Genomic DNA, 14,259 nt, shown 5'->3' on the forward strand with positions numbered 1-14,259 from the left:
GCTTGCAAAAGTTCAAGAAGGAGCGAATTCTGCCCTCTGACTTTTTGCTCTGAACTTGGGACATCCCTACCCACATTGTTGAGCAAATATCGCCCTCATGAATGGCGAGTAAACAGACGTGGGCGAGATTTCTGCCACACCAATTTGGGATGTAAAGAATCAAAGCCACAGAGCAGGGTCCCTCTGCTCTAGATGTGATTCATGAGCATGTAGAACAACGACAACAACAACAACAAAAGCAGGGATTACTAAGGGGTCAGCAGGGGGTCACTAAGAACAAGTCCAAACAAACCAGACTTCCTTCCGATTTTTTGGTATTGCTTTAACTTTTATTTATTTATTTATTTTTGATAGGCATGTTAAGCTGTTAGGCACAGTCAGTCAGACAGAGTCATAAGTCGGTTAACCTTCCTTATTTCATGGGGCCATGTGTTCAAAGCACTGCATATTCAAAGATGAACACAGCAAGCTCCTTCCTTCAAACAGCTTGCCTTTCAGAAGGGAAGATCAAAACACGTTTGCAATATAGTTCTTGTCTCTGTGGAAACAAAGACTTTGTACTCAGTTTTTACAACATAGTATATCCTCATTAATATTGGATGGATGGATGGATGGATGGATGGATGGGTGGATGGATGGGTGGATGGATAGGTGGATAGGTGGTTGGATGATTAGACAGAAACTATCAGAGAAAGCTTCCTAAATGATGAATTCTTGAGGGACAAGTATCAGACAAATAATGCCAGGAAGAGCCAACCTAGACAAAGGGCACAGCAAGTATAAAAGGGCTAGAGAAAGGATGCAAAGCCATATACTGAAATTTTTGGAAAAACCACTTTGGTTGAAATGTAATCAATACACTGGAGGCACACATTTATAGAAATTCTATCAAGAAATGATGAAGTGCTGGGGTAGTGGCTGTGGGTATGAATATCAGGGTTTGAAAAGTTGTTATCAAACAGAGTCAGGGGAAGTCAGATGGACTTTTAAGTCCTGGTGTGGGCAGTGGAGTGGATGTCAGGCTCAGAGTTAGGGAGTCCAAGAAGGGAGAGATGGTGACCCCCTTCAGTTCAGGTCACACCCAATTTGTCGTGCCTTTGGGAAAACAAGATGAAAATAAAATGTCCAGTGATTCCATGCTGTGAACCTGGAACTCAGGAGAAAATCTGGGAGGTGATTCTAGACTTTTAAATATAGACCATCACCCAAGACCCCAGACAGCCCTCAACATGCAAATGTAGAAGAGCTGAGCAGAAAGAAGAGAGAAATCGAGGCAGAGAATTAGCATCAGAAGCCCCAAAAGAGTTGGGGTCAGATAAATCAAGGAAGGTCTGACCACAGAGCCAACTGTGGTTGACAGGTCATGCAAGATCAAGGGCAAAAGGTGTTCTCCAGGTTTGGCAACCAAGAGGTCGCTGGCATTCTTTGTCAGAGAGGTTTTCAGTGGAAGGAGTGGAACAGAAACCAAAGGACAATGGGTTGAATGGTAAATGGGAGATGAGGAAGTGACAGGGGTGGGCCAGTCACTCCAGGGGGTGGGGCCGAGGCTCAGAGAAGAGGGTGGTTCCTCTGTCCTTGCAAACCCAACAGTGCATTTTTACCTTACACCTCAGCTGTGTGCTCTGGTTATGTAATCTCTGTGCCTTGGTTACCTCATCTGTAAAATGGGGACGCTTCATGCCTGGTGAGAATTCAGCTGATGCATGTGAAGCACTTAGGAAAGTGGTTGGCATGTACTAAGTGCTCAGAGATTACTGGTGCATGCTCTCTCTCTCTCTCTCTCTCTCTCTCTCTCTCTCTCTCTCTCTCTCTTTCTCTCTCTCTCTCTCTCTATATATATATATATATATATATATGTATTTTTTTTTTTTTTGAGGAAAGCAATGTGAAGGGAAGGAGGAAATGTTTGAAGGGAAAATAAAGAGGAATTAGGGAAGATTTTTCTTTTTTTCCCTTTTTTTCTTTGCAGTATGTCACTGAGTTACATTCCCAGCCCCTGTCTTTTCTGGTACCTTTTTTTCCTCCCTATACTGGAGATTGAACCCAAGGACACTGTATCAGCAAGCTACATCCCCAGAATTTTTAAAAAAATTATTATTTTGAGACAAGGTCTTGCCAAGTTGCTGAGGCTGGCTTTGAACCTGTGATCCCCCTACCTTAACTTCCCAGGTTGCTGTGATTACAGGCAGAGCGCCGTGTCCAACCTCATGGACCTGTCTTTCATGAGTTGGAGATATATATAAATAAAATGTATAAATAATATATATTTGCCATATGCATTAAAAATATTTCCCAATTTGTGTTTCCTTTTTTAGTTTTCTTTAAAGATTTTTTTTTTTTTTTTTTTTTTTTGGTGATACTAGGGATTGAACCCAGGGCCTTATGCATGCTAGGCAAGCACTCTACCAACTGAGCTATATCCCAAGCCCCCTAGAGTTTTTTTTAATCATATGCAAAATTCAAGTGTTTACATAGTCAAAGTCTTTGTTTTTCTTTTCTTGTGTTATTATGTTTATTGAAGATTTTTTTTCCCTTTTAGAGGTCAGATACTAAAATAAGTTTTCTTCTAGTTATTTTGTTACTTCATTTAATACTTTAACCCATTAGATTTCTTTTCTGCAAGGTGTAACGTAGAGATTGAATTTAATTCTCTCTCCTAATAGGTAAGAAAATGTCCTAACTTATTTGTAATTCCTTTTTTTCTCACCATAGATTAGGAGTACAAACTTTATCATACACAAATAACATCTATAATGTATTACAAAACAAAAACAGAAAACACTATCCTACCATAACCCCATTTAGGGCCAAGTCTTTCCAGTCTCTTCTAATTTTTAAATGTATTCATTTTTGTTTTGTTATGAAAATGGAAATCTGCTGAGCATACCCATCTGTAATCTGCCAGTTTCCTCCTTCAGAATATATCATTGACATATTTCCAAGGCATTAAGTCATCTTTCACAATCCCAATTTTAATGGCAATGTAGAGTTCATTGCCATATACCAAGTTCTTATAGTTTACAGGTTTTCCTTGATATTGGAGGCAGAATTGCTTCTAGGACCCCCACCCCACCACCCTGTGGATACCAAAATCCACGGATGCTCAAGTTCCTTAAATAAAGTAGCATAGTATTTGTGTTGCTAAAAGCTCAGTCCTTGTCCTCGATACCAATCCAATAACAAGGACACAGTTGTTTTTGTTTGTTGTTTGTTTTGAGTACCAGGGATTGAACTCAGGAGCACTCAGCCACATCCCCATCCCTATTTTATTTAGAGACAGGGTCTCACTGAGTTGCTTTGGACCTCACTAAATTGCGGAGGCTGGCTTTGAAGTGATCCTCCAGTCTCGCCTCCTGAGCCGCTGGGATTATAGCTGTGTGCGCCCGGCAAGGACACAGTTTTGAGAAAAAGGGAAAAAGAAGGCTTATTGCTTTGCTAGCCAAGGAGAAACACAGAGGGCTCCTGTCCCAAAGGCTGTGATTCTGCCCATCAGCAGGAACAGGGGGCTTTTAAAGAGGTGATTCAAAGGCTACATTCCACCTGTTCTCTGTTGGAGCTGTAATTCACTTGTTAATTTGGGAGACAGTCATTTCTGAGATCTCTCCTGCCATCCCCAAAGTCTGGATTACCTCAGTCCTATGGTGGGTGTGTACTCAGGGACAGATAACTCTCCTTGTAGGATGGGGAAGAAAGGAAATCCTGTTTCCACTGAGATCAGGGAGTGGGAGAGATTAGGGAAGATTAAGGAGAGAGGAAGAAAAAGAAACACGTCCATTTAAAAAATAAGTTGCAGCGGCAGAGTAGCAAGGGCGTATTCAAAGCGTAAAGTGACCACTGTTACATCTGCATATATTCTGTATATTTTGAATCATGTTTTAATTGCTTATAATAACTATGCCATACGAATGCTCTGTAAATAAATAGTTGTTGAACTGGTCAGAGAGAAATCTGTACAAATAGGGGATGCAATTTTTTAAAAAATATTTTGATCCACGACTGGTTGAGTCTGTGGATGCGGAGAGCCGACTGTATACTTTCTCTGTAACACAGGGCCTCCCACCGTTGAGCCAGGACAGTATCTGTTGGACTGAATGGAATCAAGTGGGAGGTGGAACTTGAAACAGTCAGAGGCCAGCTGGGGAGCTGGGATGGAGGGCTGGGCTGGTGCTTTTGGACTTGAATCACCAGGAAGTGAGGAGCGGTGATAGGAGCTGACCTGTGATTCAGACGGGTGAGTGGTGGGGGTGGAGGAGATGCTGAGGAAGGGAAAGTGTGAGGCCCCGAAGCAACTGGGAGCCTTCCAAGGTCCAGGCAAGAGAGGACGGGTTACACCTCCTGAGCATCTCCTGATGACTGAATAGAAGGAAGGAGAGAAGTTTCTAGAATGGTGCTCAGGTGTGTGGCTTGGACAACTGGTTCCATCGGGGTGTCATCAGCTAATGGGAGAAACACAGGAGATGGAGCAGGGTTGGTGGTGGGTGGAGGAGGTTTTAGGTGAGTCCGGTTTTAGACATCACGTCGTCAGTTAGCTTTTGCTGGGTACCAGCCACCCCCAAAACTAAATGGCTTCAAACAACAACCATTTATTAACTCCCAATCTGTAGGTCAGCCACGTGGGGCTGGTTCGTCTGGCCGGGTTTTCTGATCTGGACCAGGCTCAGCCGATCTCGACCAGTGCTCACTCAGGGTGGCGTGTGAGGTCTATCTCTGTGTCTGGGGACCACCTTGCATCTCCTCCACCAGGTCTCTCACCCCAACCTGCTGGCTCAGGCCTGTTCATGCTGGTCCATATCCTGTAAGGGAAGGCAAGTTCCAATTAGCAAACACTTTTCAAGGGTTTATTTCTTAATAGTCCAGCAGCCAAAGTCCCAGAGTCAAGTGGTAGACTTTTATGGAATCACAGAATCTGGTTACTTTTGCAAATGCCCACGGAGTTTGGTGTGTTTAAGGCATGCATGAACCACCGAAGTAAACAAATGACCAGTGGTCAGTTGGGTCTCAACAGGAAGACTGGCTGGAGGACAGACTTGGGGACATCCGTCATTCATGTTGCTCTATTGGGAGTGCATGAGGGCAGGAATGGAAGATACACCTATTTTAATAATTAAAATGAACCTCCGTAGGGCTCTTGCTTTGGGCTAGACCCCGTGCTGAGCACTTTACAGGCATGAGGCTCAAAGGATCCTCACAGTCATGCTTAGGATGCAGGAGTTGAGAGGGGGACCTCTTGGGTTTGAATCCCAGCTCTCTCTCTCTCTCTCTCTCACCATCCATTATTGCCTTGAGCAAGTTACCTTATCTCTCTGTGTCTCATGTTCCTCTCCCGTAAAGTAGACCTGCCACTGAGGTTAAATGAGTCGATAGATGTAAGATACTTATCATAAGAACATTGTAAGTATTCAATCAGGATTCATGGTGGTTCTTGAGAAACGGAAGCTCAGGCAGGCCAAGTAATCTGATCAAAGGCAGTTCCATGCAACTGAATTATTTGAAGGCACGACCTGTGTTATTAATTTTAAAAAATACTTATTTATTTATTTAGTTGTAATTGGATACAATACCTTTATTTCACTTATTTATTTTTACGTGGTGCTGAGGATTGAACCCAGGGTCTCGCACGTGCGAGGAACATTCTCTACCATTGAGCCCCAGCCCCAGTCCCATGTATTATTATTTTCATCATTATTTTTATACTGAGAATTGAACTCAGCGGCACCCTACCACTGAGCTACATCCTCAGTTCTTTTTATTTATTTATTTTTTATTTTGGGACACGGCCTCACTAAGTTGCTTAGGGCCTCACTAAATTGCTGCCGCTGGTCTCCAATTTGCATTCCTTCTGCTTCAGCCTCCCCGGGGATTACAGGTGTGCACCTCTGCGCTCAGCCTCCTCCTGTATTTCTGACTCCTTACCTACTTTGCCTGGTACTGTTGCCATTGACCATTGACTATAACACTGACCATGACGTGGCTCTTCCAGAGCTCTCCTTAGGAGAGCTCAGAATCCAACTCCCTATGCATGTGGTCAGAGGAGACAGGATGGAACCAGGAGATGCCCCGGGGACAACCTGGAGACCTAAAGCAGCCAGAGCCTTCTCAATAATGCATCTGTCCCAGGCCTGTACAGGTGGAGACCACCCACCTGCTCCCTCCCCAGCCCCACTATCGCTGCTGTCAGAAGCAGCCAGGCCAAGAAGGGACCTTCATCTACATCTGCATTCGGAGCAAGGCCAGGGCTCCTGCTGCTAGGACAGCTCAGGGCACCTTTTTGGCCTTTTGACTGGGGTCAGTAGGCATCTCAGTCATGCCCTCGGGGGCTGGAAGGAGCAAAGGTGTCCTTTTTTGCTGTTAGGAGGGTCTTGCACTCAAAGGGAGTCTTGCTTGGAAATGCACTTGGTGGGAACAGAAATGTGAGTGTACTCTGGTCTGAGCCCCAGAGAGCAGCCTGCTCACAGCTCAGACCTCTGTGAGCCCTAAAGCAGGATGGAGAAGGGGCAGCTTGAGGACCTCTGGGCTGTGGTGAGGCGCAGTCGGAGACGGTGGGGATGGTGGTTACCACCAAGAGATAAAAACAATATCCCGGAGAGGAGCCTGGCTGAGCTGCCCACCTCCCAGAAGAGGGAGCGGCACGCTGTTCAGCGGCCCCTCAATGTTGCGGGAAGGCAGGACGAGGCTCTCCCACCCTCCTCACCCTCCGCTGCCCCACCCCTCCGGCTTTGTGCTGCCCCCCCCCACACACACACACAGCCCTATCCTCTGTCTTCAAAGAGGAGAGCTAAGGATTCCCGGGCAACTTTCTCTCTCTCCTTAGGCCTCAATTTGATAAAAATGGATCCTACGCCCCCCCGCATATATCCACACATATTCTCACATGTGTATATGCACAAATACCTTCTCATCCACCACACACGTGTGCAAATACACACTCCCACATAGACATGTGCAGATTCACATAAATACACATCTATTCACACTTAATTTGTGCATATTCATATACACTTACTCTTGACTTAATGCCCCTAGGGGTCAGGGCAGAAGCCAAAACATGGGCCCCGCCCTCCACAAACTAGCATTTATGGAAAACAGAGAGTTGGAGGTGGGAGTGTCCCAAGCTCTGGAGAGTTCATTCAGTGGAGTCTTCGAGGAGTTAAAGACCTCTCTCCCACCCAGAAAAGCTCTGTCCCCACCCCCTCTTTATTTATTTATTTATTTATTTATTTATTATTATTATTATTTTTTTTGGTGGTAGTGGTGCTGGGGATTGAACCCAGGGCCTTGTGCATCCAAGGCAAGCACTCTACCAACTGAGCTACATCCCCAGCCCCCTCTGTCCCCTTTCGATCCACCCTTGGTTACCTCAACCTGAACCACCCATGACCTCCAAGTTCCAAAAGCATCACTGTAGAGTCAAGGCCAATGAGTCCTTGGAAAACAGAAATTAAAATGATTTTTTTTTTCAGATGGTTTCTGGGCAGTGGTCCCTGAGCTGGTTCTCGGGGGTCAAGGGAGGAACCGAGGTGCCCTAGGGGGAAGCCCTTGCTCTGCATCTCTGCATCTCAGCATCTTTGTTCCCAGCCCAGCTCTGGCCCACAAGAAGCTCTCAATGGGTTTGCTACCCAGCGATTCAGTCTGTATATTCCATACTGGCCTGGAAAGAAGCTCCTTATTGATAGCAAAAAGGATAGATTGCAAGGGAGAGCGACCGGTGAACATTTGCCTGTTGGGGGACCCTGCGAAGGCAGAGAGGCCAGCCAGCGTCTTTCCTCCTGGCTTCTGTTTGTTATTTAAACATTTCAAAATGAGCACTCTCAGTTGCCCTTGAGGCCGTTGTAGTTAATTGAGGGAGACTAGTGGGTCAGCAGATGAATTACAAGGCAGACACAGAACCAGATCCCCGCCTCTTCAGATGTCTGTTTCCACCTGGGTCAGATGCCTCCTCTCCTGGTTTTGCCTAATTATCCTTCTTTCTTCACAGAGAGAAGCATTTTCTTCCCACCTACGAATCCACCATCCTCTTTCCTTTACCCCTCCCCCCTCTGTCTCCAAACAAGGAAACGTTGTGCACACGCACAGCCTAGACCCTCGCCACAGCCCGGGCACCATCTATGTTTGTGTTTTCTCCCCCTTCAGAGAAGCCATCCCCTTTCCTGTTGTCTTATTTGCTTTCCCTTTTCGGCTTGCCTGGGTTGTTTATTTGCAGTGCCAAATATGAAGCTAGAGTCAAACTCAGTGAACCACAATAAATTATAATGGATAGGTTTGGGTTGTTGACTTTTTTTTTTTTTTTTTTTTTTTTTTTTTTGGTACCGGGGATTGAACCCAAGGGTGCTTAACCACTGAGCCACATCTCCAGCCCTTTTTATATCTTACAAAATATAAAATATATTTTTTTATATATTTATATATGAGTTGCTTGGGGCCTTGCTAAATTGCTGAAACTGGCTTTGAATTCACGATCCTCCTGCCTCAGCCTCCCAAGTCACTGGGATTACAGGCGTGAGTCATTGTGCGCTGCTGAATAAGGGTTTTGAACTTGTTTTGAGCCTTTGCCTCCTCTGATGACCAGGGGGTCATTCTACATGGCTGGGCCTCCTTGGCCCTTTCTACGTCAACTCTTTTCTGGTCACCAACCCAGAGCTAGAGGGACAGGAGTCCCAGGCAGCTCTCAGACCCTGTTCATGCCTTCAATCACCAACCCCCATCCTCTCCCAGCAGATTCGCCCATGGCTAGCCACCACTCAGAAGGCCCAAATCCCGGTTTCTAGTAGGGAGTAATTTGGCCCGGCCTCCCTCCCTCTCTGACTCCATCTCCAGCCACGTCTCTCTTTTCCCACGTTCTAGCCACACTGTCCCCTCCTGTCTCGAATCTTTGCTGCTTTCTCCGCCCAGGCCTCTTCCCCCAGGGGCACTTAACCACTGAGCCCCATCCCCAGCCCTATTTTGTATTTTATTTAGAGACTGGGTCTCACTGAGTTGCTTAGTGCCTCACTAAGTTGCTGAGGCTGGCTTTGAACTCAGGATCCTCCTGCCTCAGCCTCCCAAGTCACTGGGATGACAGGCATGAGCCACCACGCCCGGCTTCTTCCCCCATTTCTTGACAAGGCCAGTTCTTTCTTGTCATCATTTCACATTGAGCTGACAACATCATAAAGGTCCCTTTTTGAGACACTTTCTCTAATCGCTTTGTGGGAAAGACTGTGTCCCCTACCCCTGCTCCGGCTCTGCCATCTCCCTGTCCAGTTTTGTTGATCAACATGCAAAACCCGCTCATGATTCATTTGCTTACTAACCAGTTGTCTACCCTTCTAGAACGTCAGCTGGGTGGGGTAGGGAATTGTCTTCTTGATGGCTGTGTGTCCCCCGGTGTCTACATTGGCCCCACGCACCTACTAGGTGCTCTCAGGACGTTTCCGTCTTGGGAACGACCAGATGGCTGTTCGGATCCCAGGAGCAGCCAGCCAAGCCCGTCTGGGTCTCTGTGATTGCAGACCGAGTCCTTCAAGCTGAGCGAGCCCTACAGCCAGTGCACAGAGGACGGGGGTGACGTGCCAGTCAGAAACATCTACAACGCTGCCTACTCCCTCCAGGTAGGGCTTGGCGGGGGCGCCCAGCCCTGGATTGTGGCCTGGACCCAAGGGACAAAGTTAAATCGAGGTTGGGGTGTGTCTGGGACCAGGAACTATATACGATGAGGACACCTGGGGTTGGTCCAAAGACCTCAAGAACAAATGATGCCGGCTGGTTCCAGTCCTCTTCGGTGCGTCCGTAACTGGAGCTTAATTGATTTACTGAGGTTTGGGAGGAACACGGTGTTCAGGCCAGCCGGGCCCGCTTCCCAGAGGGGCCGTGGCAAGTGAGGGACAGGAGGAGAAGTGTTTGGGGGTCACAATGACTAGGAGTCAACAGCTGGGCTTCCGGGCCCACTTGTGTCTCTCACTCACCGCAGGAGGTTGGGTCCTATTGAGGGGCCTGATGGGCAGCTCCCAAGCCCTCCAAGCTGTGCACTTGACCTTGGAAATGAGGCAATCTGGCAGCATCGAGCCCATATTCCTGCAGGATAGAAAGTGGGGGAGCCTTGTTAAAGGAGCCGGGCATTCTCTGGGCTCAGCAGCTCTCACCCCGTCTAGTGTATTAGGAACATCACTGACCTCTGCAGGCATTAGGGTTGCCAACTCTTAAGTGTGACAGCAATGACATGTGTGGCCTCATCTCCCATCCAGGGAGTCTGCAATCGGCCTCTTACTGGGATACTTAGAAGGTCCGTGGAAATCATCCTGGTAGAATTAGAGGACCGGTCCCCCTCCACACAGCTTCCATCAGGACGGAGATGAGAGGTGGTGGAGACACTGGGTCAAAGAGGGACCGTTCAGCCGGGCGCGGTGGCACACACACACCTGTAATCCCAGTGGCTCGGGAGGCTGAGACAGGAGGATTGCAAGTTCAAAGCCAGCCTCGGCAACTTAAATGAGACCCCAAGCAACTTAGTGAGACTCTGTCTTAAAATATTAAAACTGGGCTGGGGACATAGCTCAAGTGTTTAAGCACCCCTGGGCTCAATCCCTGGCACCTGCTAAAGAAACAGAAACGCAATCCAATGGACTTTAAGGCCAAATAGCAGCAGCAACAACAAAAAAATGGTGAGCTCTTTGGAAAGATGTTCCTGGATAATATTTAATGACAAGCAACTGTGTACAAGCACTTTATCTGATTGATTCATTTCATTTTAATCTCATGGGGTAGGTATTATTGTATACCTGAAAGCAAAGTATCAGAGAGAGGTCAAGTGACTTGCCTAGGGCCACACGGCAGGTAGGTAGCAAAACTAGGATCCGAACTCAAATAAAAGCCTGGCTTCCGAGCCCCTGCCGTCAGCCTTTATATCACACACTTCCTGGATGTTGTGGTAACTTATGATCCCCAAAGATCCAGTGTGGAAAGGGGTTGGACCTGGGATGGGACATGCTGGGACTGTGTTTGTTTCTCTCTGTTCCTTGGCAACGGCTCCAGTTCCCACATTTACCTGGGTCGGTACCATGTGGTTGAGCCCTAGCTCAACCCGGTTTCCGTGTCTCATTCCAAATTCCCAGCAAATGTCCCAGGCTCAGTCCCTGTGGAGTCAGGGATCCACCCCTGGCCCAGTTGGCCCAAGAGGGTACATTCGCACAGTCAGTCAGGGGTGCGGGAGGCTGGTCCTCTAGGATGAGCGATGAGGTGAGGAGGGAGCTCCCTGGCATCCAACATGCAGGGAGTTTCAGGGATCTCTGGGTCTCCTCTTTCAGATCTGCCTTTACTCCTGCTTCCAGACAAAGATGGTGGAGAAATGTGGGTGTGCCCAGTACAGCAAGCCCCTGCCTCCGGCTGCCAGCTACTGTAACTACCAGCAGCACCCTAACTGGAGTGAGTGTGACCCACCCCAGTCTCGCACACCCCAGCCCTGCACCCACCTGCCCTGAGACACGCCCCGCCCCGCTGCATTGTGCTCCAGGGAAGTCGTCGACGTTTAAACGGAAGTTTTAGCTCTTGTTGTCAAGCTTGACTTACATTATGCTTCCCAATTAAGGACCAAATGAAATAATTAAACAATCAACGTGAGACTGTGGGAACTCCGTGGGCAACTCAAAGACCCCAGGAAGGGCCCTGTGGCCCCCAACATTCATGCCGTTTTCTACCCTGTCCCTTAGTGTACTGTTACTACCAGCTGTACCAGGCCTTTGTCCAAGAAGAGCTGGGCTGCCAGTCGGTGTGTCGAGAAACTTGCAGGTGAGTGGACCTACCTGGAGGGATGGGATGGGCAAGTGGACTGGGCCACCCACGCCCACTCTGTCCCTTCCTCCCCTAAGCTTTAAGGAATGGACCCTGACCACCAGCCTGGCACAGTGGCCATCAGAGGTTTCAGAGGTAAATCCCACTGCCTGCTCTTTCCTCGGAGGAGCTCCCAGCCGGGAGCCTCCCTGCTGTCCACTGCTATGGTCTGGGACAGGGGTGGGGGGTGACTTAGGGGAGGAGCTGTCTCGCTGAGTCCAGGGAAAGGGGGATTTCTGAGAAGGGAAGGGGCAAGCTAAGCATCCCCAAGAGCCACTCTTTCTTTCTCCAACACAGAAATGGTTGCTGCCTGTCCTCAACTGGGACCAAAGCCAACAAATAAACAAAAAGTTCAACAAGTAAGTTGACCTCCACCCGGTTTCCTCTGCCTCCGTCGGCCGAGGGCACAAGCTTCTTGGCTGCCTTCCTCCTGGCCAAGCCCTCTGCTTTTCATTCACTCAATCACTTATTCAACAAATATTTGTTAAGCTCATATCATGAACCAGGCCCTGCTCAAACTGTTGTTGGACCGTGATCTCGGGAATGAAAGACTCTTTTTTTGTTTTGCATTGTGGCTCATTGAACATATCGCTGAAATAAAGATAGCTTCCTTATGCTCTAGGAAGCCCTTGGGCTGGTTTTCAGATGATACACGGAGGTGTGGCCGAACCAATTATTACAGTCCTCTTTCTGTACCCTCTGGGGATTGGCTCCAGGACCCCCACTGCCTCCGTAGATCCCCAAATCCTGGGATGCTCAAGTGCTTTATGTAAAATGACATAGTAGTTGCATATGACCCACCGCATTCTCCTGTACACTGAAGTCATCTCTGGACTACTCATCGTGCCTAATCCACTGTCAATGCTATGTAAATAGTTGTTCTATTGTATTGTTTGGAAAAATAATGACCACAGAAAATTGTCTGTACATTTCAATCCAAATGCAATTTTTTTTTCTGAAAATTTCCACCCGTGGTTGATGGACTACTCAGATTCAGAACCCACAAATTCAAAGGGAGGGCCAAGAGTATTTCCATCCCAATTGGTCACAGTGTGCTAATCTGATTCTGTAAGTCTTATGTATCTCAGTTGGCAAATATTTTGAATATTCCTTTGAATGCATTCTGATGTTTCCCATTGTCTTTAGTTTGTAAAAGGTATTGGTCACAGCCCCGTACATTTATTTCGTGGCTTACCAATGTATTCCGACCCACTTGGAAAACCATTCCTTGGAAACTTGTAGCTTCTAATTCTTTTTGAATTTTACACACACACACACACACACACACACATCATTTCTGAGGGAGCTTTAGGAAAAATCAGCCAGGCCAGGGTCCAGGGGCCTCAGCAGATGGAGATAAAGAAGGGAGAGAGGCAGCTCACTTCTGTCACTCAGGCCCTGTGATCTCACATGTCCTTGGGTTGTCACTGCCGCCCAGTGCCCAGCTCTGGTCTGCTCCCTTGGCCCCCAACAATCTGGAGACCACGAAGCCACGGTTTCTGCTACTAAGTCTAGTGATAGGCTTAGAACAAGCATTTCCAAACCATTAACAAAGCATCGTACACCAGTGCCCCCTAGGCCAAGTCTAGCCCTATACAAGTACCCCATTATTTCTAGCTTTTCCTGAAAGATAAAAAAATTCTGGCAACAGTGAATCTCCACTCTTGCATAGTACCATGTGGCTAAGTAATAGCGGCTTCTTTTAAAAGAGCAGGGATCTTCCAGTTCAGCAGCCTTATCAAGAGACAACTTCAATCAGTGGCTAAGGGCATGAATTCAAGCCAACAGGTGTCGTGGTGCATGCCTATCATCCCAGCAACTCCAGAGGCTGAGGCCGGAGGATTTCGAGTTCAAAGCCAGCCTCAGCAACTTAGTGAGGTGCTAAGCAACTCAGTGAGATCCTGTCTCTCAATAAAATATTTTAAAAAGGGCTGGAGATGTGGCTCAGTGGATAAGCACCTCTGGGTTCAATTCTTGGTACAAAACAAAACAAAACATGAACTTGAAGCCAGATCTGTGTGGGTTTGAATACTGGCTTAGACCAGGATTAGCTGTGCAGTCTTGGGCAAGTCAGTTAATCTGTGTCTGAGTTTCCACATCTGAAAAAGGGGGATGGTTAAAACATACCTCCCTGCCTCATAGAGATTTGAGTTGATTCACATAAAGTTCTTAAGGACAGGGCCTGGCAACATAGTACCTCGTTCATTTACATTACTTGCTCGTTTCCTCTATGCATTTGAGATTGCAATTAAACAATTACCAATGTCAAAGCTGAATGGAGAACAGGGTGCCATGGGAGTGTGGCTGGAGGGACCAACTTAATCTGGAGGTTGGGAAATAGCTTTTGAGTGAATGAATGGTCTGGAAGCAGATCCATGCTGCAGATACATGCTGGGGTATACCAGAAGGCCCCACGGACCAGGTTCTGACATCCCCAGGGGGCTCAGAGTCTGGGCC

General features: G+C 47.4%; 1 protein-coding gene across 1 annotated transcript in view; it reads left to right on the top strand.

The window, feature by feature from the left end:
- SCNN1G (sodium channel epithelial 1 subunit gamma) overlaps positions 1-14,259 on the top strand; it is a 29,703-nt gene that overhangs the window by 13,645 nt on the left and 1,799 nt on the right. Inside the window, exons 7-11 of the mRNA XM_081299163.1 lie at positions 9,489-9,587; positions 11,280-11,397; positions 11,682-11,760; positions 11,841-11,898; positions 12,100-12,161. Coding sequence (XP_081155289.1) covers positions 9,489-9,587; positions 11,280-11,397; positions 11,682-11,760; positions 11,841-11,898; positions 12,100-12,161 — 416 coding nt within the window. The remainder of the gene's footprint in view (positions 1-9,488; positions 9,588-11,279; positions 11,398-11,681; positions 11,761-11,840; positions 11,899-12,099; positions 12,162-14,259) is intronic.

The sequence above is a fragment of the Spermophilus citellus genome (assembly GCF_964194105.1).
Source record: "Spermophilus citellus genome assembly, chromosome: 6".
In the NCBI taxonomy this organism is placed as follows: Eukaryota; Metazoa; Chordata; class Mammalia; order Rodentia; family Sciuridae; genus Spermophilus; species Spermophilus citellus.